Source organism: Anabrus simplex, chromosome X (genome assembly GCF_040414725.1).
Source record: "Anabrus simplex isolate iqAnaSimp1 chromosome X, ASM4041472v1, whole genome shotgun sequence".
Classification (NCBI taxonomy): Eukaryota; Metazoa; Arthropoda; class Insecta; order Orthoptera; family Tettigoniidae; genus Anabrus; species Anabrus simplex.
Window position 1 is genome coordinate 214,923,889 of NC_090279.1, and position 24,829 is coordinate 214,948,717.

General features: G+C 38.6%; 1 protein-coding gene across 3 annotated transcripts in view; it reads right to left on the reverse strand.

The window, feature by feature from the left end:
- Positions 1-18,420: 18,420 nt before the first annotated feature.
- LOC136886459 (phospholipase A2) overlaps positions 18,421-24,829 on the reverse strand; it is a 35,993-nt gene continuing 29,584 nt past the window's right edge. For 2 of the 3 annotated variants that reach the window (XM_067159244.2, XM_067159243.2), the window contains exon 5: positions 19,827-20,083. In XM_067159244.2, the coding sequence (XP_067015345.2) occupies positions 19,996-20,083 (88 nt within the window). In that variant the 3' untranslated portion in view covers positions 19,827-19,995. Of the gene's footprint in view, positions 18,796-19,826; positions 20,084-24,829 lie in introns of those variants that run through there. The other variant, XM_067159245.2, reaches the window with a different exon arrangement.

Sequence of the window (24,829 nt, forward strand, 5' to 3'; positions counted from 1 at the left end):
CACCTCGCAATGCTCGCTGCTGAATGCCCGATAGGTGTTGGGACAAAGGGAATAGATGTGCTAGGCTTTGGTCCGTCAGATCGCCACTGCTAATGAAGGAGAGACATCTCAAAGACTCAAAGTTCTCCAGAAGTTGCTGAATTGACACATGTGTTCCTTACCTCGTACTTCTGACTTAATTATACAGATAACAGAGTGTTGGCATTGAACTCCTTTTTGCTGTCCGGCTCCATGGCTAAATGGTTAGCGAGCTGACCTTTGGTCACAGGGGTTCAAGGTTCGATTCCCAGCAGGGTTGGGAATTTTAACCATAATTGATTCATTTCTCTGGCACAGGAACTGGGTGTATGTATCGTCTTCATCATCATTTCATCCTCATCACGAAACGCAAGTCGCCTACAGGAGTCAAATCGAAAGACCTGCATCTGGCGAGCCGACCTTGTCCTCGGACACTCCTGGCACTAAAAGCCATACACTATTTCAGTATTTTTTTACTACTGTTGTAGGAGTGATATAGTTAGTTTTCTTTTTATAGGTAGATCTGCTAAAAAGAAATGCAACCTTCCAGTTTTAGTGTTATCTTAGTGAATTATAGATATGACTGCTTGTAAACTATAAAATTTGAAATGTTAATTTAATAATAATAATAATAATAATAATAATAATAATAATAATAATAATAATAATAATAATAATAATAATAATAATAATAATAATAATAATAATAATAATGGTGGTGGATGCCCCACGCACCTATAGGCTTGGTGGTGACTTAATGAGGATAAAATGAATGGTGAAGACTTGATAAACACCTAGTCCCCAAGCCAGGGGAATTAAGAGTATGCGGAGGTTGATTCTGAGAATTGAACTGGGCCCATCGGGCCAAAGGCAAGCATTCTATCCATTTAGCGACATAGCCAGACTTTAATTTTCTAAACCTTATGCTACTGTCTCCACTGATTAGGTGTTGATTATTGACAGTAGCAGAGGCCAGGGCAGTAGCTTGTGAAACAGCCTTGAAGACACAGCAGGCTTCTCCGTTGGCTATTGGCTGCAGCACAGAACGCTTAGGGCTTGACATTAACTAAACCAAATATCGAAAGGGGAGCCTAAGTCTAGTGGTAGCCCACATCTCGATTCCAGCATGCGCTACTGATCAGCAGTGTACAGACTTTGGTTGGGGAGACAGAATGGTTTAAAAAGAAACTGGACTAAGCCAGGTGAGTCACAGGGGTTCTAATCGTTTCTAATCGTTGGGAACGAATTGTAAAGGAGGCAAAGGAAACATATGGGAACAGGGAGATGAAGTTATTACAATATTGTGGTCTGGGGAATGAACAACAAAGAAATACAAATTGATGGACTGAACAAGAAAATTGAAGAGAATGGTATGAAGATGAGCGCAGAGAAAAGCAAGACCATGGTGATATCAAGAGGAGAATACAAGGGAAAGGCACTGCGAAAATTGGCCTTGAAATTGTTAACAGTTTCAAAAACCTAGGGAATGCAGAATACAAGGCTGGACATGGAGAATAGCAAGAGGGTGCATTCTACCAGAGTGTAAGAAACCTTGTGTGGAAGTGTACAAAGATAATTGACTTACGTGACTGAGACATGGATATTGACAGGCAGGGAGGAGAGTAGAATTCAAGCCAGCAAAATGAAATACCTAACAAGTATGAGAGGAAAGACAAGGAAAGACAGATTGAGAAACAAAGATGTGAGACAGCAGTTTGGAATGGAAAACCTAAATGAGAGAACTAATAGGAGTAAACTATTTGTTTAACTATCTTTAAATTGGTCTGTTTTCAGACCAACTTTGCTTTATGGGAGTGAAAGCTGGGTGGACTCAGGATATCCTATTCATAAATTAGAAGTAACAGACATGATATTAGCGAGAATGATTGCTGGTGCAAACAGGTGGGAACAATGGCAGGAGGGTACTCGGAATGAGGAGATAAATGCTGTACGGATAAACCAGCTTTGGTGGTGGGGTCATGTGAGATGAATGGAAGAGGATAAGTTTCCTAGGAGAATAATAGACTCTGTTATGGAGGGTAAGAGAAGTAGAGGGAGATCAAGACGACGATGGTTAAACTCAGTTTCTAATGATTTAAAGATAAGAGATATAGGACTAAATGAGACCACAGCACTAGTTGCAAATAGAGGATTGTGGCAACGTTTAGTAAATTCACACAGGCTTTCAGACTGAATGAAAGGCATTACAGTCCATAATGATGATGTATGAGGGGTACCCAAAAAAATGAAATTATTTTTAAAATTTATATATAACTTATTTTAAAATTTTTCACAGAACAATCTTATCCCCTTCAAAATGCTCTCCATTACAACTAATACATTTGTCCCACTGATGCTTCCACTGTTCAAAACATTTTTCGTAGTCATCTTTAGAAATGGTTGACAGCTCCCCTCTCGTCCCCAGGTCAGACCGTCAATCAAACCTTTTTATTTTGAAGTTTTAAGAAGATTGCACAACAGTGTTCTTCAAAAGAGAGCCGATTTGTGGCAGACAGGAGACTGGTTCTTCCACCATGACACTGCACTTGCACACACAGCCATCTCTGTTAGACATTTCTTGGCTAAAATGGCATGGTTCCACTGCCCCACGCACCTTACTCACCTGACGAGGCTCCGTGCGACTTTTACTTATTTCCACACATGAAAAGGGGCATGAAAGGACACCAATTTGACAACATTGAAGAGGTCAACAAGAAGAAGCTTGGACTGGGAGAAAATGATGGAAGAGGAATGAAGGAAGATGAATAACTCATAAATTTCCTGTACTAGAATCCTGAAAGAAAAAACCACCATTGGCATTGTAAGTTACTCTGTTTTCATTTTGTTAATCTCAATAGGCACAGTCCCATTTGAAAAAGTGGAACATTCTTAAATAACACACATTCTAATAATTATTACAATCCATATAGCACTGACAAACTATATAAGAGAAACATTACATTATATGAGTATCCATAATACCATACCAATAATCCCTTTATGGTCTTGGAACTCTGCCAATGGTTGCTTTCAGGGAAAGTAGAACTTAAAAGAAATGTACATACATAAATCTTATTATAAATCTCTTCTACTTTACCTGCCAGGTCACCTGCAAGCAGAAGTATGCACAGAACAAGTTTTTAGAGTGAGAAGGCTACAATCATCCAAAAGGGGTCCTCTATTTTCTCCTGGCAATGAAAAGAGGAAAGTGTTCCACAAAATAGAAAGAGGACAGTGTTTCTTTTCTTAACCTCCTGGGACCCAGCATCCTTTTAAGAGAACATCCAACTGAATGGCTACAATTTTAGAAAATAGAACTCAGAGAATTACATTATGTGAAGTGTTATCCCATCCCATAATCATTAAGAGGGAAATTCTTCAAGGCAGTATTACTGGACCTTTATGTTTTATTATATATATAAAAATTAATGATATGAGTAATTTCTTGATAATATTATACTGTATAGAGTAATAAATAAGTTACAAGATTTTGAGAAACTGCAAAATGGCCTTGACAATGTTGTGAGATGAACAGCGGACAATGGTATGATGATAAACAAGGTTGAAAGTCAGGTTGTGAGTTTCACAAATAAGAAAAGTCCCCTCAGTTTTAATTACTGTGTTTATGGGGTGAAATATCCTTTTGGGGATCACAGTAAGGAAAGATCTTCACTTGAGTAATTCTTGTCTGACGCATCCATGTTGCGGGGGTAGGTATCCTCCACATCAGTAGGCTGGTGTGAAGGAGAACTAATTTCAGGCAGGAACCCAGTCTCACGAGGTATAACGTAGAACCCATGCCCAGGGTTACGGGTGAAGACCTTAACAGCATCTTAGGCAGAGTAGGAGATCTTCGGAATGGCGAAGATGGTGGATGAGGCAACCCATCCTCTCTGGAGAAAATTAGGAAAGGAAACCACTGCCTTGTAGAGAATATGGATCTTCAAAAGCTAAGGGAGTAAACCCCAAAACAAAATCCTCAGATGCGTTAGACTTAGCAGGTCAGCAGATGAGTAAATTTGTACTGGCTTTCAACTATAATACAAGCCTCGGATGAAAGTTTAAAAATGGAAATAGAATTGACAAGTCTCTAACTACAGTTGCACAGTGTGATGGTAATGCTGATGTTCGTGCAAGTGTTAGATCAGAGAATAAAACCCGATTTGGAACAATAAATATTTTAACAATGAATGGGAAGGAATTGACCAAATAGTGAGACGAAAACTCGACATCCGGGGTTTAAGTGAAGTAAAATGGAAAGGGAAAGGAATGAAGAAACTAAGAAACGGGTACACCTTGTACTGGATGGGTAACAGTAAAGAGAAAAGAAATGGAGTGGGATTGGTAGTGAATCAGAATGTTGAACCAATAGCTGAAGTTGAGTATGTAAATGAAAGAATTATAATAATGCACATACACGTAAACAAGGAGCTACAGAAGATAGTACAGGTGTATGCTCCACAGACAGGATGTAGCGTGGAAGAAAAAAGAAGATTTCCTCAATGAACTGGAAACACATATTATTGAAGATGGGATCATGATAATGGGAGATCTGAATGCTCATTTGGCAATTGATAGAATGGGATATGAGAATGTTCTGGGCCCACATGGGTATGGTGATAGAAATGAAGGTGGAGAGAAACTGTTGGACTTTTGTATCAGAAATAACCTGATAATAACGAACACATGGTTTATGAAGAGGAGTAGCCATAAGATCAGCCGATATAGTTGGGATGAACAGTATGGAACACTCATCGATTCTATAATAACAGACCGAGAATGGGGAAGATACATCACGAATACGAAAATAATCCCCAGTGAAAGTATGGAAGATGATCATAGATTATTAATTGTGGAATTAAAACAAGTAAAAAATCCCTAAAATTATACTGAAGAAGAAACCAAAGATCAGGATTTGGGAATTGGAGGAGGATAAAAGAATGGCATTCCAAGATTGTATAAAAAGAAAGTTGCCTAACACGGAAATACGAAGTGGAGAAGAAGAGTGGGACAATTTAAGACGGACATTTGCGGAAGCAGCAATTGAAGTATGCAGGAAAACAAAAGCAAAGGTTAAGGAAAAGGAGACACGGTGGTGGACAGACAAAATTTTAAAAATAAATAAAAGAAAGAACAAGGTGAAGTAAGAAATGGATAAGGAAAAGCAAAAAACGTAAAAGAGGGATGAGAATAAGATAGAAAGGTTAGATGTGGAGTACAAAAGACTGAAACTACAAGTAAAGAGGAGTATCAAGGAGGAAAGAGAGAAATGTTGGGGAGAGTTTATGAAGAAAATTGAACAAGATAGTCTAGGAAATCAGAAACTATTATACGGAGTAATAAAATCGAAAATAATAAATCAAGAAAAAATCAAGGCATTAGAGAGAGAAGATGGATCCACAGTACATGATGAAAAGGGTCTTCAGAAGGTGATGGCAAAGTATTTTGAAAAACTTTATAATGAGGACGACTGCTCGGATGAAGAAGGCGATAAGAAAATGGAAATAATAGATGGAAAAAAAGAAGAGAACCCGATTACATGGTTGTAACTTGAAAGGGCAGTGAAAGCAATGACCAAAGGTAAAGCAAGTGTGAAAGATGAATTCAGTGCTGATATGATAAAGGCAGCAGAAAGCATTGGACTACAGTGGCTATATCGAGCCTTCAATGCCATATGAAAGGATACCTGAAGATTGGCAGCAAAGAAGCATTGTACCACTCTTCAAAAAAGGGAATAGAAAGAAATGTGAAGATTGTAGACGTATAACCCTAGTATCACGTGGGCTCAAAATAATGGAGAAAGTCATAGACAAAAGACTGAGGGATGTAACAGAAACACAGAGAAAGAACAATATGACTTTAGACCAAATAGATCAACAATAGACTTGATATTTACAGTGCAAATGATAATGGAAAAACACCTGGAAAGGGACAAGGAAATCATCTTCGTATTTTTGGATTTGGAAAAAGCTTATGATACAGTTAACAGAAAACATATATGGGAATGCCTACTGAAAAGGAATGTACCAAAATCATTAATTAACAAGATAAAAATGTTGTATCATGAGAGAAAAAGCAGTGTACAAGTGGAGAGTGGTGACTCTGAAACATTTTATACAAAAAAAAGTCTCAAGCAAGGAAGTGCACGGTAGCCATTATTGTTTATTATATTGATTGATGAAATCATAAAACGTGTAAAACAGAGTATCAGTAGTAATGAAGTGAATGCTTTGGCATTTGCAGATGATCCGGTGATTTGGAAAAAGGGAGAAAAGGAAGTACAAAAATGAGACTGGACATTTGGAATGAAAATTTGAAGGAGATTGGAATGGTAATTAGTAAAAAGAAAACTGTAGTCATGCACTGTGGAAAAAAGAAGCCAGGTGAACATAGATGGAGAACGGTTTGAGAATCTAGAACAGTTTACATATCTGGGTAGCATTATTAATGGAAGTAATGAAATCAACCCTGAAATTAATAACAGACTAAGTAAAGGTACAACATTTTATCATCAAGTCAGAGAGCTTTTATGGGATGACAAAGTACCCAAGATTACAAAATTATCAATATATAAACAGTATTTCATACCAATCGTAACATACGGACTAGAAACGCTGGTAACTAATAAGAGACAAGATAGTAAGTAGAAATGAAATTTTTAAGAACATTGGTTAAAAAGACAAAAAGAGATGGAATTCAAAATATTAAAATCAGAGAAGAGCTAAATATAGAACTGTTAGTACAGAACATACAGAAACAAGACTGAGATGGTTTGGACATGTGAAAGGAACGGGTAGCAAGAAGGGAATTGGAAAGAAAAGTTAAAGGAAAGAGACCAGTTGGAAGACTAAGAAGAAGGTGGGTGGATCAGATTTGGAAGGACATTAGAAAAGCTGGATTGGATGTGGCAGAGATAACAGAGCAGGAAAAGTGGACGGTCAGATAGGACTGGAGGAGGCTTGTTAACCACACCCGGGTACATGGAGTGGGACACTGATGATGATGATGATGATGATGATGATGATGAAGATGAGTAAGAATGTAAAGGAGAGGGCATATAAGTCTCTGGTAACACCCCAAATAGAGTATAGTTCCAGTGAACGGGACCTGCACCAGGATTACTTGATTCAAGAAGTGGCAAAAATCCAAAGAAGAGCAGCTTCAATTGTTCTGGGTGATTTCTGACAAAATGGTAGTGTTACAAAAATGTTGCAAAGTTTGGGCTGGGAAGATTTGGGAGAAAGAAGACGAGCTGCTCGACTAAGTGGTATGTTACAAGTGTTTAATAAACAAATTGCAAGTTATGAATCTCATTCCGTATTGACGGTTATCACTTTACAAAAGAAAATATTTATAAAATCCTCCTATCAATACAATTCAAGTCATCTGTTAGATGAAGCAAAGTCTATACATGTTTCAGCCTAATCTCAAGGCCATCTTCAGTAGTAAAACAATGATTACATAACATACAAACAAATTAAAAAACGTAATGATGTGAAGTGACAGTGATCATGATTAGTGAGTTAAAAACACATTGAGGTGCAAAGTCCTCTCGTCTAATAGATCTTGCTGACTGTTAAATAAAACACTATGCTGAGGAGTGTAGTGAGACCGTCAATACTACGAATAAAACGTGTAACATTTGTAACAAAAAATGTGACTTGAGACCGACAAGGTCATCTCCATTCGAGACGACAACTTTTTTGTTACAAATGTTACACGTTTTATTCGTAGTATTGACGGTCTCACTACACTCCTCAGCATAGTGTTTTATTTAACAGTCAGCAAGATCTATTAGACGAGAGGACTTTGCACCTCAATGTGTTTTTAACTCACTAATCATGATCACTGTCACTTCACATCATTACGTTTTTTAATTTGTTTGTATATTATGTAATCATTGTTTTACTACTGAAGATGGCCTTGAGATTAGGCTGAAACATGTATAGACTTAGCTTCATCTAACAGATGACTTGAATTGTATTGATAGGAGGATTTTATAAATATTTTCTTTTGTAACGTAATAAACAAATTACATATTTTAAGAAGTAAGTGCTATGTTCTGAGCTGTCAGTGGAGAAATGGCGTGGAATGACATTAGTAGACGAGTAAGTTTTAGTGGTGCTTTTAAAAGAAGGAAAGATCTTAATATGAAGATAAAGTTGGAATTCAAGAAGACAAATTGGGGCAAATATTCATTAACAGGAAGGGGATTTAGGAATTGGAATAATTTACCAAGGGAGATGTCAATAAATTTCCAAATTCTTTGCAATTACTTAAGAAAAGACTAGGAAAACAACAGATAGGGAATCACCCATTCTCTTTCTATATCATGAACCTGATTACAGTCCATTGTTTGGAACTTTTCTCTAATCATGTCCATGTACTTCTATTTAATTGCCTCATCCTGGAGATTTTCTACCCTTATTCATCTAGAGATAGATTTCCCGTTCTCTATCCTACGTGTAGAGATACCTACTTAGTTCACTACAGATCAGATAGTAGTCCATATCATCAGAAAATCTGTGGAATACCCTCACATTCCTGACAGGTTACCTGAAATCGAAGTCAGTTATTATATAGTCTGTTATGGATCTGCTGCCCCTACCCACCTATGTGTAGTGGTGAATAGCCTTATGAGTAAATAAAATTCTTTCAAGAATACAATAACTGTGCCCACCTATTCAATACAGTTAAATTTTGTAGTGATTAAATCCTACATGAATTATAAACACTAGTTAGGGACATGTTTCGCCCTAGTTTTGGGCATAAAAAATATAATTGTATTGTCCGACTCCATGGCTAAATGGTTAGCGTGCTAGCCTTTGGTCACAGGGGTCCTGGTTTGGATTCCTGGCAGGGTCGGGAATTTTAACCATAATTGGTGTATGTGTCGTCTTCATCATCATTTCATCCTCATCATGACGCGAACATGTCCTCGGACACTCCCGGCACTAAAAGCCATACGCCATTTCATTTTTCATTTCATAATTGTATTGAATAGGTGGACACAGTAATTTTATTCTTGAAAGAATTTTACTCATTCTATCTTCAATACAGAACAAAATGAGATTAGTTACTTGTAAAGTGAATAGCCTTATGCTTAAAAGAATACATTCGTAGCTGCTAAATGCATATTAGCACAGATCCGGCAAATGCTTCCCATTCCTATTAGCTTCCATATCTTCCCCACATTTACCAATCGCCCTACTCTCGCTATGAAATTGCCCATCAGCACTATCCTATCCCTGCTCTTGACCCTCGCTGCAATGTCACTTGATGCTTCATAAAACTTGTCAAATTCATCCTCATCTGCACCCTCACATGGTGAATACACTGAGACAATTCTTGTGTGCTAATTCTTCTAACTGCTAAATCTATCCACATAATTTGCTCATTTACGTGCCTATCAGAAACGATGTTGCGTGCAATAGTATTCCTGATGAACAACTCTACCCACACTCTGCCCTTCCCTTTTTAACACCTGTTAAGTACATTTTGTAATCTCCTATCTCTTCCTCATTATCTCCTTTTACCCAAATATCCTTAACTCCTAACACATCCAGATGCATCCTCTTTGCTGACTCAGCCAGTTCTACTTTCTTTCTTCCATAAGCCCCATTAATACTGATAGCTCCCCATCGAATTCCATTTTGTTTGCAAAGTCGTTTTGAGTTGTCCCTAGCCTGTCAAATGGAATTTGGACTCCATTACTCCCATAGGTTTGAGGCTGGCTTAAAACGTTCTGAGAGTGCTCGAGGAAACTTTCTGTAAAGCTGAATGCTACCTTTACTTACACACAGTACCAGTGAGGGTCTCTTCTCTAACGCGTTAAGGTAGACGTGTTTGGGAAATTAATAACTGGTTTGATAGAAGACAGTTTGGGACGCTCAACTTGTAGGATTCCACCAAGATATAGCAGATATCCTGGATTCAGGAGGTCAAATGGACTGTATCGCGATTGACCTATCTAAGGCATTTGATAGGGTAGATCATGGGAAACTACTGGCAAAAATGAGTGCAATTGGACTAGAAAAGAGAGTGTCCGAATGGTTGGCTCTGTTTCTAGAAAATAGAACCCAGAGAATTAGAGTCGAAGCTTTATCTGACCCTGTAATAATTAAGAGGGGAATTCATCAAAACAGTAGTATTGGACCTTTATGTTTTCTTATATATATATATCAATGATATGAGTAAAGAAGTGGAATCAAAGATAAGGCTTTTTGCAGATGATGTTATTCTGTACAGAATAGTAAATATGTTACAAGATTGTGAGCAACTGTAAAATGACCTCGATAATGAGATGGACAGTAGGCAATGGTATGATGATAAACGGGGTTAAAAGTCAGGTTGTGAGTTTCACAAATAGGTAAAATCCTCTCAATTTTAATTACTGTGTTGATGGGGTGAGAGTTCCTTCCGGGGATCATTGTAAGTACTTAGGAGTTAATATAAGGAAAGATCTTCATTCGGGTAATCACATAAATATGATCATTTAAACTTTCACGGCCCATGTAACTATTCATGAGGTATATTTTAGGCTTATGCCGTGTAATTAATTGTAAACACACTCTACGCGTTTCGAAAGGAACCTTGCCTTTCTTTATCAGGAGACAATAAAGAAATGAAACAACGCTAGGTTGCTAGGAGAAAGCAACAAGGAAACTTGAAATCATGCCCTAAGATGTAAACAGGGACGCCATTTTAGCCCCATGCTAGAGACAACGAATGGCAACAGCTAAGCATTACTCTCTAATGGTTCTGATAATAGGTAGCCATGATTCACTGAGGTTGTAACCTGTATCGCGGTTGAAATTATCTGGGTGTTTACGTATTTCAACCAACTTGATAAATCAGCAGATGCTGATCATGCCTTAACACCTGGTCATGATGTCTTGTTCCAAGAAGTGGATGTTCTTGCCCATATAATGTATTTTAGTGTACCATTTGCCAATTAGGTAGATTTGGTTTGGTTTGGTTTGGTTTGGTTTGGTTTGGTTTGGTTTGGTTTGGTTTGGTTTGGTTTGGTATAAAGCAATATTGCCCAATAATTATCAGGGAGGTGGTTGAAATATGTAAACACCCAGATAATTTCAACCGCGATACAGGTTACAACCTCAGTGAATCATAGCTACCTATTATCAGAACCATTAGAGAGTAATGCTTAGCTGTTGCCATTCGTTGTCTCTAGCATGGGGCTAAAATGGCGTCCCTGTTTACATCTTAGGGCATGATTTCAAGTTTCCTTGTTGCTTTCTCCTAGCAACCTAGCGTTGTTTCATTTCTTTATTGTCTCCTGATAAAGAAAGGCAAGGTTCCTTTTGAAACACGTAGAGTGTGTTTACAATTAATTACACGGCATAAGCCCAAAATAAACCTCATGAATAGATACATAAATATGATTGTAAATAAAGGGTACAGATCTCTGCACATGGTTATGAGGATATTTAGGGGTTGTAGTAAGGATGTAAAGGAGAGGGCATATAAGTCTCTGTTAAGACCCCAACTAGAGTATGGTTCCATTGTATGGGACGCTCACCAGTATTACCTGATTCCAGAACTGGAAAAAATCCAAAGAAAAGCAGCTCGATTTTTTCTGGGTGATTTCCGACAAACGAGTAGTGTTACAAAAATGTTGCAAAGTTTGGGCTGGGAAGAATTGAGAGAAAGGGGATGAGCTGCTCGACTAAGTGGTATGTTCTCAGCTGTCAGAGGAGAAATGGCGGGGAATGTCATTAGTAGACAAATAAGTTTGAGTGGTGTCTTTGAAAGTAAGGAAGATCACAATATGAAGATAAAGTTGTGATTCAAGAGGACAAACTGGGGCAAATATTCATTTATAGGAAGGGGAGTTAGGGATTGGAATAACTTACCAAGGGAGATGTTCAATAAATTTCCAATTTCTTTGCAATCATTTAGGAAAAGGCTAGGAAAACAACAGATAGGGAATCTGCCACCTGGGCGACTGCCCTAAATGCAGATCAGTAGTGATTGATTGATTGATTGATTGATTGACCACGGTGGATTGTGTAATCCTAGCCGCCTGAGCACAAGGACATGACTGAGAATATGTCCGAGAAGCCTACTCCCATTCCATAGCAACCAGTATCCCGACTCTCAGGAACACATACTAAGCCACTCAGCTGTTGCCCATGGTTCACAAACTAGGATAAGACTACAGTAACCCACAACATGAACCAACAGCCTTTAACACATCCCCAGAAATGTTATCAATCCCACTTGCCTTTCTAGTTTTGTATCCTATTGTAAATGTCTTTGTAGGTAATTTCAGAAATTTGTCAGTATTAGGTGTCTACTCTATTTGGATATTATTCTTTTAACCAACAATCTTTACATACTGCTGAATGCCTCCTGTAAGACCTCACAAACACATTTCCCTGGTTCATTAATGATCCCTAGAATGTCATTTCTGGAACCTGTTTCTGTCTTAAAGTACCTATACTTATCCTGCCATTACTCCCTGAAATTCATATGTTAGCTGTCACGTTATCCTTACCTGATTTTTTAGCTAAATCCAATTTCCTAGTAATTTCCAGTATCTCTCCTTATTCCTGCAACCATTCCTATCTTTATTTATTTCTAATCTGCACCTTCTTCTCAATCACTTTATTTTGCTATTATATTTAAACCCATTCCATTTCCACTGATCATAATTGTTTTTTTTTTTTTTTTTTTAAATTTTCCGTACCTCTCTTACCAACCATATGGTACGGTATTGACTAATAGCCCTAGTTTTAAAGATTACTTTCACATTTATTTTTTACCACAACAAGGACAGCTTCAAGATCACTTATACCATCTATCACTTCAGTTTCCCTGCTGAACTTATCTGGATTTATCAGCACGACGTCCAGAATATTCTTCTCCTATTTGGTTTCATCACTTTCTGATTTAGCTGTCCTTCCCATATAACTTATTCACCATTTGCTGGTCATGCTTTCTGTAATTCGCATTCCCTTCCCAGTTAACATTTGGTAAGTTAAGATCAGCGACTATAATAACATTCCTTTCTGTCTTGTTCCCCACATTGTTGATTATCTTATCAAATAATTCTTCATCAATGTCAGCACCTACCTTTCCAGATCTGTACACTGCAAAAACATCAAGACATAAGTCCTACACTCACAATTTCATATTTGTCATTGTTAACACTTTTTGTAACTGATAAATTCTTCTTTCACCAGTATGAATACTCTCCCTCCTACTGCACCTAACCTGTCTCTATGATAAACACTCCAATTCCATGATAATATTTCTGCGTCTATAAAATCATTTTTCAGGTTTAGGTAAAGTATGTATCTATTAAATTAACAAATCTGTACCTTTCATTACAATTCTTCTACAGATTAACACTAACAAGTTTTTGTCATCCTTACTTGACTTCATGCTTCCCACACTATCATCATCGCACCATAGCCCAACCTGATTCCCGGTCTATACCTCCCTATTACTCATCCAAACAAACACCCTAACTTATATGTGCCATTGATTTTCAACTGATGTCATTTGAACGTAGATCCCTATCTCCAAACCACATATTACGATCTATATATCTCCCTCCCAATTTCCCACATGCCCTTTCTATAGTATCATTTAAATTCCCAATCTCCCTCAAGTCAGTAACCGACTGATAACAATCTGTGCTTCATTAAACTTCTTCTGTGCTGTCTTAACCAGGTCTAAACATCCAAATCTTTGATAGTACTATTTCTGCTTGCATTATGTTGTTGGTACTAACATGGAAAATTACCACCTCCTATCTACCCTCATCCTTCCTTCCATTTTTCACAACATTTGCCTTAACCTAGTATTCTAATATGTAAGAAAAGTCACTGGTAGGTAATTTTACCCCCCAAGATAAATAATGTAAAAATGTAGTCTTGTTAAAGATAATTCCTGAGAGCCGGGATTCAGGCTAAGTGGGTAAGACAGCAGGCTCTTTGCACAAGTTGGTGGGCTGTGCCTGGCTCATTCTGGTGGTATTCGGAGATGCTAGAGTAAATCGGCCTTGGTAGCAACAACACTCTACTAACATAGTGGATTTGACCTTAAAGGAAATTTAGTAGGACATGAAACGAATGTTGCCATTAGGGTCATGCAGCTGTGAGCTTGCATCCAGGAGACAGTGGGTTCGAACCCCACTGTCAGCAGCCCTGAAGATGGTTTTTCCGTGGTTTCCCATTTTCACACCAGGCAAATGCTGGGGCTATACCTTAATTAAGGCCATGGCCACTTCCTTCCCACTCCTAGGCCTTTCCTATCACATCGTCGCCATAAGACCTATCTGTGTCAGTGCGACATAAAGCAAATAGCAACAAAATATATGTCATTATGAGATGGCTTATAGTAACTCCTATCTGTTTACCTCATGAGTATTATTTTATTCTGTTCTACTGCCTGTGTGACAATTACATACATATAGAATGTGCAGTCACTCGAAAAAGAATGATTGTGTGTACTGCATAAGTTCTCTGAAGTTACACTCCTCTCAGATAGGTATAATTTGTTGTGAGTATCAACAGGGTTTGTATTCACATGGTAGGTGAATTATATTCTGATAATTATTAAAACTAAGTTATATAAAATATTAGATTTTAGTATCATATAACATGTGCTCATTGTTTTCTACGGCCAACTATGCCTCCATATCTAGTATATAATGTCACTGAAATTTATTTCATTTTACAGCTTGTGTGTAACTCTGAAGAACGCACGAAGAACCCACATCAAGCCTTCACTGTCCTCCCCTAGATGTTAGGAACAGTTAGCTGTTGTTCACTTCAACATGTGTGCCCTCTTTATAAAATGTTTGTAAGCTAGTAAGCAAGAAGAAGATTTCTAGAAATTAGTAAGGTTTGTAGAGCAGTTATATAACTATATCTGCATCCAGAGAACATCATCCTAGTACTACTTTGTATAGCTGTTAGGTTTAATTGTAGGATGTTATGACATCATCGCTGATAGGATAGACAGATAGTTATACAAATAGCCATCAAGGTGAAAGCTTTACGAAGATAGGATCGTGAGATGTACAGTAGTCGGGTAGACTTCACCTCCTTCCTTTTCAGGCAGTAGTATTTAGTGCTAGGACAGTTACACACACACACAAGGAACACACAAAGTAAACACTATAGTTCTGACAACCGAGTGGATCCTAACGGTGCCAACGAAGCAAGGCTGTCTAAAGAACTATTTTGTTTATGCCCTACACTAGCATCAAGAGAGAAGACTCATCGGATCGCTCCACTTCGTGGGACCTCAACTGGTGAGTGAGCTTTTTGGTATAGCACTTGTTCTCCTGAATTGTTCCCTTCAAGAACATTCAGATAAGCTGTAACAGTTCACTCCAACAACTGTCTGATCCATAACAGCTCCTCTCAGGAATCGTTAACTAGGTTGCAGGAGGACTCGTGCTATTGGACACAGTTTGTGGACGCTGCTAGAGCTACTTGCCATCAGCCTCTACAGACTGTTGAGCATCTTGTAGTGGGATTTGTTGAATGTTATTTCAAAGCACAGCACACCCTTCACTAAATACAAATGTTTTTAAAATATCCTGGTCTCTATGAGGGTTGTGCTGTGCTATGTTGTTTTATTGCAGCAAGAAGTGCTGACGAAGGCAGCGTCACTGGTTGGTTGAGGGGTAGCAGTAGCAGTGACGCTGTTGGTAGGATGCACCGACGTGGGACGTGCGGGTAGCAGTCCTGGATGAATGTGAGTCATAGTTGTAAGTCTAGAGCAACCCACATTAGAGACCGTGCGTACCCATAGTTCCGCACATGTGTCCACTCCGCATAGTGGCACCCATCGTTGTAGGGGGAGGGGGTTGACCTTTCCGCTTTGTCTCTTCTTCGATGGAAAGCTTGGTCGTAAGGGCGATCAAAGCTGCATTGCCTATGCTCTTCATAGGTTTGCCCAGGGTCTATTCAGCCACGAAGAATTGGATACCACAATACAGGCATGTTCTGTCCTATTTGTCATGGAGGGGTGCACGCTAGGACACCTCTTTTACTAACATAATTCCTTCTCTTTCCACAGATCTATTTTTTTCAGGACCAAGGTTGGTTGCTTGTTGTTGGTGGGGTGCTGAACTCTAGTGTATGGGCAGTGATTTAGTCTGTTCATGATCAAGTTAGGTCCTGAGTTATGTTCAGACTGTTTCTCTGCCTGTCTTCAAGTGACTGCTCAGTTGCTCCCCACTCTGTGGACCTTCCTTGGTGTCTGTAATATTCAATAATCTAATAGTGTTTTCGTTTGCAGGAAGACTTCAACTCTTCATTGGTCTAAACCTTGTACCTTTATTTTCATGAACACTAAGCTACCAAGAAGTAAGTGTTCTGAAAGTTTTGGTGGGCTTCCAATGTTCCAGTACCTACTGTACTGTAATAATGAAGATGGGTCAGTGAGGTGGTATAAAATTGTAGTGTTATCTTAATTTGTCAACTGATATGAATAAAGAACTTATTGTGTAAAGAATGATAAACCAATCATGTTTTCCTGAACATTACAATTCACTGTTTCATGGTCTGTGAACTACTGGAGAAGGAGGCTCCTCTTGAAGTACTGCAAGTGTCCGAACATCTTTCGAGAATCGGCTGTGTTGCATATGCCTCATCTGTTAATATACTGAGAGAGTTTCCATTCTCCGCTTGTGAACTACAGTACATTGTACAATATTCTGACTATATTTCTTTTTCCTAAATTGGTAATTAATAATAGAATTATTTATACACAATATAAATGCAAATATTTCAGATTAAAACAATGTAAGGTAAGCAGGTATAAGTACCAACATAGATGAGATGTGTGGGATCTGGTAAATGCGGCAGGGTGAAGTTTAAGGCAGCGAAGATAGTTATCATTGGAATGCTGTGTAGGAGGGATACTGACTGGAAGGTAATTGAGGATTTAAATATGACTATGGAGTGGGTATATGGGGAAACTGGGAGTGAGATTTCTAGATCCTAATGGGTGAGCATGAGATAGGGATCAGCGCTCAGATGGCCTTCACTTAAACCACTAGCCCACGTAGAATGCCCTGCTTTTGTCCTAGGGCAATGTCTATCATAACAACCGTACCATGGTCCACAGACACACCAGTCAGAAAGGAAAATGTGGTAAATTAATCATTTTATTTGATTAAAACACTATTTTACAATTGCAAAATGGAGTGAAATTGCAAATAAACAAATACTTGTATACCCAGAACAATACTATCAAAGGGTAGAGCAGGGTCCACCTATTATACATTGTTTTATAAAACTAGGACTAGTTTCGACCCCATATATATTGGGTCATCTTCAGCCATGCTACAATTGGAAGACATAGGCACACATACAACCAATAATACATTAAACACTTTGGTATGCCACAATTTACAATCGTAATTTAAAACTTGATGAAGTCCGAACAACACATCCAAACTTGAAAAATAAATTATAAATCATAAATATAAATTATAAATCAAGTTGCTTGTCTATGCAGATGGGCATGCCAACTCCCAGGTGAACTCACGAACATTTGGCTGCTGTAGGAGCGACGACATAGTTCGGCATGAACCACAGCAGTTCTGATGTGTCATTTAGTTTCAAGTTTGGATGTGTTGTTTGGACTTCATCAAGTATTAAATTAAGATTGTAAATTGGGGCATTCCAAAGTGTTTAATTTATTATGGGTTATATGTGTGCACATGTCTTCCAATTGTAGCATGGCTGAAGATGACCCAATATTTATGGGGTGGAAACTAGTCCCACTTTTATAAGACAATATACAAGCATATGGTACTGAATAGGTGGACCCTTCTCTACGCTTTGATAGTAATCAGTTGTCAATACGGACCATAATGAAACTCATAACTTATGATACGCAGAACAATTGAATGGATTTTGAAGAACCGCACTCAACATCGTCAGATTGCATCTATCAGTGAGCAAATGTCCACTTCCAGCTCTGTTATTGATTAATCTCATAAGATGCAGCAAGTAAGAATCTGCACTGTACTGATTCATTAGAAGAAAATGTCTTATGTACGTGCTCCAAAACATTGACTGTTTGCTGGATATCAGTTTTTTTTAAATGTGATCCTTTTTCTTGTATGGTCCAAATCGAAAGATCTTCCTTGTGGAGAGATTCAGTTGCAAGAGCCTAAAATCCCAACAGTGTATTTCCAGGAGTATTTCCCCTAAAATTTCTTTGAAAATGTAGCACTGTATGCTACCCAGTACTACCAAAAAGAGCAGTAGCGGCAATTGGGAATTAGAAGTGTGAGGGGCAAAAGGATGCACAGACAACAATAAGTACCCAGGTTTTTGGGATATAGCGAGCGGTGGAGGGGGGGATATATCAAAACTGAAAAGAAGCCATAAAACGGTTTTTTAATGCTCCCTGAGGAAATTTCAACAGAGAGGTAAAGGTTGACAGTTTATCATTGTAAGTGCAGCAATATATACATATATTGTGAGATTTTGACTCAATACTATACAATTACACTTTCAGCAAAGGAACAATATTTACACATGTATTACAACTAAAAAAGAAGTTGGCAGGATTATACAATTAAAAATCATTTAGCATTTGCTGCACACTAAGAAACTAACAGACACTAAAGAGATTGCCAGACTGACAAATGTGCATGGCAAGTGGGTGAAACATACCTGAGTGTCCATGACCTTGGCAAAAGAATGCACCCGTGCTACCCTTCCTCAAAGCACATGCAAAGTCTCCACTACTTGCTGTGGCGCTATACAAATTGGTAATCTACGACAAACTACATTTTGTGAGTATTTCTGCTAATAATGTTGTTAATAATTTAAGAAAATAATTATCTGATAAGGTAACAAGGTTTGTAAAAATTGCTTGTTTTTATAATTTCCAGTTTCAGCCAGATAAAATCTATTTAAAATGTTATGTTTCCTCCACAAAGTGGGGGGGGGGGCAACTGCCCCCTCGTCCCCCCTAATAAAAGAACATTAAACACATCAGTGGAAATGAACATTTTTTTAGTATTCATTATTTGCTTGGTTGCATACATTTTCATGACTCTGATTTGCATGGAGTTCAAAGTTTGGAATGTATCCCATTGCCATTTTTATAACGCTTAAGACCTGAGACTTGACATTTATTAGGGCTCATTTCCCCCAATATTGAATTTAAATTTTTTTTAAAATCAATCAGATATACTCTATTTATATCAAGTGAATACACACAAACAGGAACTAATATTAAGAAAAGAATTAGTTCTCACTCAGGTCGTTAATGGATATCAAAATTAATACATTTTTCAAACTAAAAGCCTTGTTGTTTATTGTGCGTGGCACCAAGGGTTGATTATTATTGGAACAGGTTGGGAAACCCACATTCTTTCAGAAATAACTGCCATACTCCTATTGATGAAAGAAGCTCTGCAGTACGATGGCTAAGTGTGGAATAACCCTCTGTAATACAAATAATACTTTGTTGTATGGTGTAGCTTTGTCAATATGTAAAATCACACTTCAACTACCGTACTGAAGTAAGAAACAGTCATGGGCCCCCCACCCCGCAGGGTCCTTATCGCCACCACTGTGTAAGGCCCCTTTAAACAACGCCGGGCTGACTAGCTCAGATGGTTGAGGCGCTGGCCATCTGTGCCCAACTTGACAGGATCCATCCTGGCTCAATCTAGTGGTATTTGAAGATGCTCAAATACATCAACCTCATGTCTGTAGATTTACTGGCACGTAAAAGATCTCCTGCAGGACAAAATTTTGGCATTTCGGCGTCTCCGAAAAACCGTCAAAAGTACTTAGTTGGGTGTAAAACAATAATGTTATTATTGTTCCCTTAAACAACAACCAAACAAGTCACTAAAGCCACAAAACTGAAATATATATCAGTCAGGTACTTCTTGAAATTGTCCATTCAGATTTCTGTCTTCTAGGAACTTGAATTAAACAGCTGTACAGAAGAGAGACTCTTCTAGAAGAAGACCTTGGGGTCGAACCATTGCCATTCTTTGGAACGACTTGTGTCTAGTTGGTATGACTTACACCGCAGTGGGAATAGCCTGAAACATACAATAATATGTTTGAGTTAATAATAATAATAATAATAATAATAATAATAATAATAATAATAATAATAATAATAATAATAATAATAATAGCTTTACAGCCCAGTAACTACTTGTACTGTTTTCGGAGACGCCGATATGCCCGAATTTAGTCCCGCAGGAGTTCTTTAACATGCCAGTAAATCTACCGACATGAAGCTGACATATTTGAGCACAGAACTGAGCCAGGATCGAACCTGCCAAGTTGGGGTCAGAAGGCCAGCACCTTTGAGGTCAGAACATCAGTGAATCACTGTGCTCAGTCGATGAACTGGGCTGGATGTAATGTCACAAGGAACATCCTTGGAGTGCCTGAATAATGAAAATGAAAATCCACAGCCTGTTTCCAGTCATTCGACCGAGTCAGGAATGGAATAGAGATGGCTGAAAAATAACATAGCAATTAGTTTGTCACAGTTACATGCCTGTCACTGTTACAAATGTAAGTAAGACAGAAAATAGCATGTAAGTAAGTACACGAGGATAACGTACTAGTGAAAACAGTAACTGGGAAGTGGGAACTGTCACTAGTAGCAGCTTACAAACACAGAATGTGACCTTCAGAGTTCAGATAGTACGCATGTCTTCCAAGTGAGAGCGCTTTCGTAGGAGATTGCTTTTAGTCAAATACACTATAGTGTATTTGTTTAAGTTGCTGCTGTCATCTGGTAACTAAAGTGTAACCTGTTATGACATATTTAACTCCTCAGGAGTAAACGTTGACTCAGGACCTGCCCAACAACTGCTGCACAGCCCGAAGGCCTGCAGATTACGTAGGGTCGTGTGGTCAGCTCTATGCATCCTCTCGGCCATTATTCTGGGCTTTCAAGACCGGGGCCGCCATCTCGCCGCCAGATAGCTCCTCAATTCTAATTACGTAGGCTGAGTGGACCTTGAACCAGCCCTCAGGTCGAGAGAAAAATCCCTGGCCAGGAATCAAACCTGGGGCCTCCGGGCGAGAGGCACGCACGCTATCCGTACACCATGGGGCCGGCGCAGGGCTACCTACATTATAATATTATTCTAAGTTTCACCCGTATCATTTTTCTTGTGCCATAAATAAATTAGTATACTAACTTTTCATATTGACATTATAGATAACATAACATGAATTCATTTTACTTAATCGATCCTCTTGTAAAACTTGTGCCGAGGTTTGGCAGACACATCATCATGTTTTCTTGTCTTCTATCCTTGAACGGGGCAATGTCAAACTCACTCCTCTAGATGTTAGAAAAGATGCTATGTTGTCTTCTCATTTCATCCTTTGTCTGCCTCTCGTTAACTTATAGCAAATAGGAATGCATTTTGCTGCACCGACTTTCAGCAATGTAGTGATGCATGCGCATGGGCAAACCTAACAGCTGTAAGGAGACAAGCTTGAAGCCGTGACCAGGCTGTGACCAATAAAATGTGAGTAACGCTGGACGTTACTTTTAACTGTTACTTTTCACAGTTACTATATTGTAGTAGTTACACAAAAATAACCGTTTGTCACACCTCTAGAATGGAACGAATGAAGCCTCCATCTAGCGATGAGGACAGGAATTGTGCCGTCTGCCGAAGTCTATCGACCTTCGACCTCCTCTGGGGCAATGATTAATGAATGACAGATGAATAATGAGGCATTGCCATAAAATGTGAATTTACAAATTTTTCTGAAAATAAATTGGTAAAAATTCAGTATGTGCAATATGAGTTTTATAGCACCATAAGGGATTTGACATGTTAGAAATCTTATGTGGAATATCTTGTAAAGGAGAGATGTGTTCACGGCGACAGCCAGGTACCCGCCCGCCGTCCTCTAGAAGTACATTTACTTTTGTAACCTATATAATTTATCGCACGCCATTATTCTTTGCTCAAGCGCACTTTTCCATTGGCTATGATATCGGATATGGCGTAATTCCCAGCAATCAGCATTCCGTTACCAATCAGAAAAACGCAACTAAGTTCAATCTGTAAAGAAACAGTGCACAATACAGCTTTGTCACTAGCAGACATGATCAATTACTTCAGCTGCTCTCACCGCATGGACAGCCGGTTTCCGGTCCCTTTGCCGCACCTAGCAATGCACGACTAGTTCTTAAGGTGAGGAGTTGGCAGCCCTGTGTACCGCACGATCACGACCATCGAGAAAAGTCGGCCAGAAAGAAACAAGTGACAGTGCAATCGCGCCTAGACGCCTACGCTGCAGTTACCTACTGAACTTCTGCCAATACATCATATAAAATCAAGGAGTAATCCATTTATCAGTTTAACATACAATTTATGCTAATTGTGATTCAGACAAAAATTGTGCGATAAAATACTTTGTGAAAAATCAATATGTAATCAGTTTGTGAGCAGACGTGTACGTTTCAGCCGGAAATTTCACGACAAAACAAATTATATGTTTTATCCAAGAAATCCAGCGTAGCCAATGAGTCCTTTGTTCGGTTCCCTGATTAGTGGTTATAAGTTCTGTGTGTTGTTGATCGCGTGATAGGACTGCCCTCTTTTGAGGATATTGTGTTCTTTCGACGGTCCTAACTCCCTGAATGACTCCTTGTCTTGACTGAGGGGAAGTTCGGCTCTTGAAGTCCTTATCCCTGCTGATATTAAGGCGTTAAATATTTAAATATATGTTGCTTTCCATGGCGAAGTCACGAAAATCCCCAGGCGACATCATGATTACATGAAATGATCAAGAATGTTCAGCCTCTCTGATCATTTCTGCAATTTTTTTCTGGGACCATTGTTGGTCGCACTTAGTACCTATTAGAGGTGTGACAAACTGTTATTTTTGTGTAACTGCTACATCTGTCACTGCTACAATAAAGTAACTGTGAAAAGTAACAGTTAAAAATAACGTACAACGTTACTCATCTTTTATTGGTCACAGACTGGTCACGGCTTCGAGCTGGTCTACTTACAGCAGTGTTGAGAAGTCCCATTCATTCCCTCGCACATGCGCGCACGCATCACTACACTGTTGAAAGTCGGTGCAGCAAAACACGCATTCTTATTACCTATAAAGTTAACGAGGGGCAGACAACGGATGAAATGAGAAGAGAACATAGAATCTTTCCTGAAAGCTATAGGAGTGAGTTTGACAATGTCCCGATCAAGGATAGAAGACAGGAAAACATTATCTGTCTGACAAAGCTCGACACACATCGGTACAAGAGGATCGATTAAGTAAAATGAAGTAATGTTATGTTATCTGTAATATCAATATGGAAAGTTAGCATACTAATTTATTTATGGTACAAGAAAAATTATACGGGTGAAACTTATAATAAGGTATTATAATCCAGGTAGCCCTGCGCGATGTCTGAGTCAACGATTACCTCTGAGCAGTTGAATGTCATAACAGTTTACACCTTAGTTACCAGATGACAGCAGCAACTTAAACAAATACACGATAGAGTATATTATACACTATAGTGTATTTGACTTAAAGCAATCTTCTGTAAAGGCGCTCTCACTTGGAAGACATGGATACTATGTGAAGTCTGAAGGTCACATTCTGTTATCGAAACAAACTTTCAACGTATTAGGTCGTGTTACGTACATGTAGTACGTGTTGAAGAGATGTTAAGTACAGAACAAAAATGGCCAGCCGGACACCAGTGGGATCAAACACTAATTTTCAAATTCTAAATCGAAATTTTTATACCTACGAGGGTCATTCAACAAGTAACAGATAATTTTCTAAAAATTAACATTTTTAAAAACAGGTATTTGCCTGTACACAAAAACACAGGTGCATAGATTTTTACCCTCTATACACTATATTAGCAAGAAAAAACCTGAAAACAATAAATACAGACGTCACTTTACTATGGCAACAGCGGCGCTTGCGCTCCTAGTATTACTTGGAGCGCAGACGCTGTAAGGACTTGCACCGACCAGAAAAAAGTTAAAGTCCATGACCTTGAAAATGAAAAAAATAATTTTACTAAAACTACTGTTTGTGGGATCCCACTGGTGTCCGACTGGCCATTTTTGTTCTGTACTTAACATCTCTTCAACACGTACTACATGTACGTAACACGACCTAATACGTTGAAAGTCTGTTTCGATTACAATGCGGTCGTGAAAATTCAATATTCACATTCTGTGTCTGTAAGCTGCTACTAGTAACAGTTCCCACTTCCCAGTTACTGTTTTCACTAATAAGTTATGCTGTTGTCGTTACTTGGTAACCTGTTATTTTTTGTCTTCGTTACATTTGTAACAGTGACAGGCATGTAACTGTGACAGAGTAACTGATACGTTATTTTTCAGCCATTTCTAGTACCTATTTATAAAAACAAAGGAACTAATATGAACGTCATGTCAACATGCTGCCAGTAACGACTTACCAGTTAGAATGGAATAGGTTTCGGAGGCATTCTGGCATCTGAAGTATCACTATGACGAACTATAATAGCTATAAACAAGGTTCACACGCAGTTGACTTTCAACAAATGGCAAAGCTTATACCTAATTCCACCAGCGGCACGGGTGATTTTATACCTTCTCTATTCCGAACCTCGTGCACTTAACACAAGTTCTGCCTTGCGCCAATCGTAGAAACTAATCTACGTACCAGTTGAGTTACTACCTTTTGCATGTCCTTGGCATGGCCGTTAACTTCTTTCTCCGAGAAAAAGCTAAATTTCAATTTTTTTACTCCCTGTCCCGCCTCGGCTTTGACTAGCACAACTCTCGCAA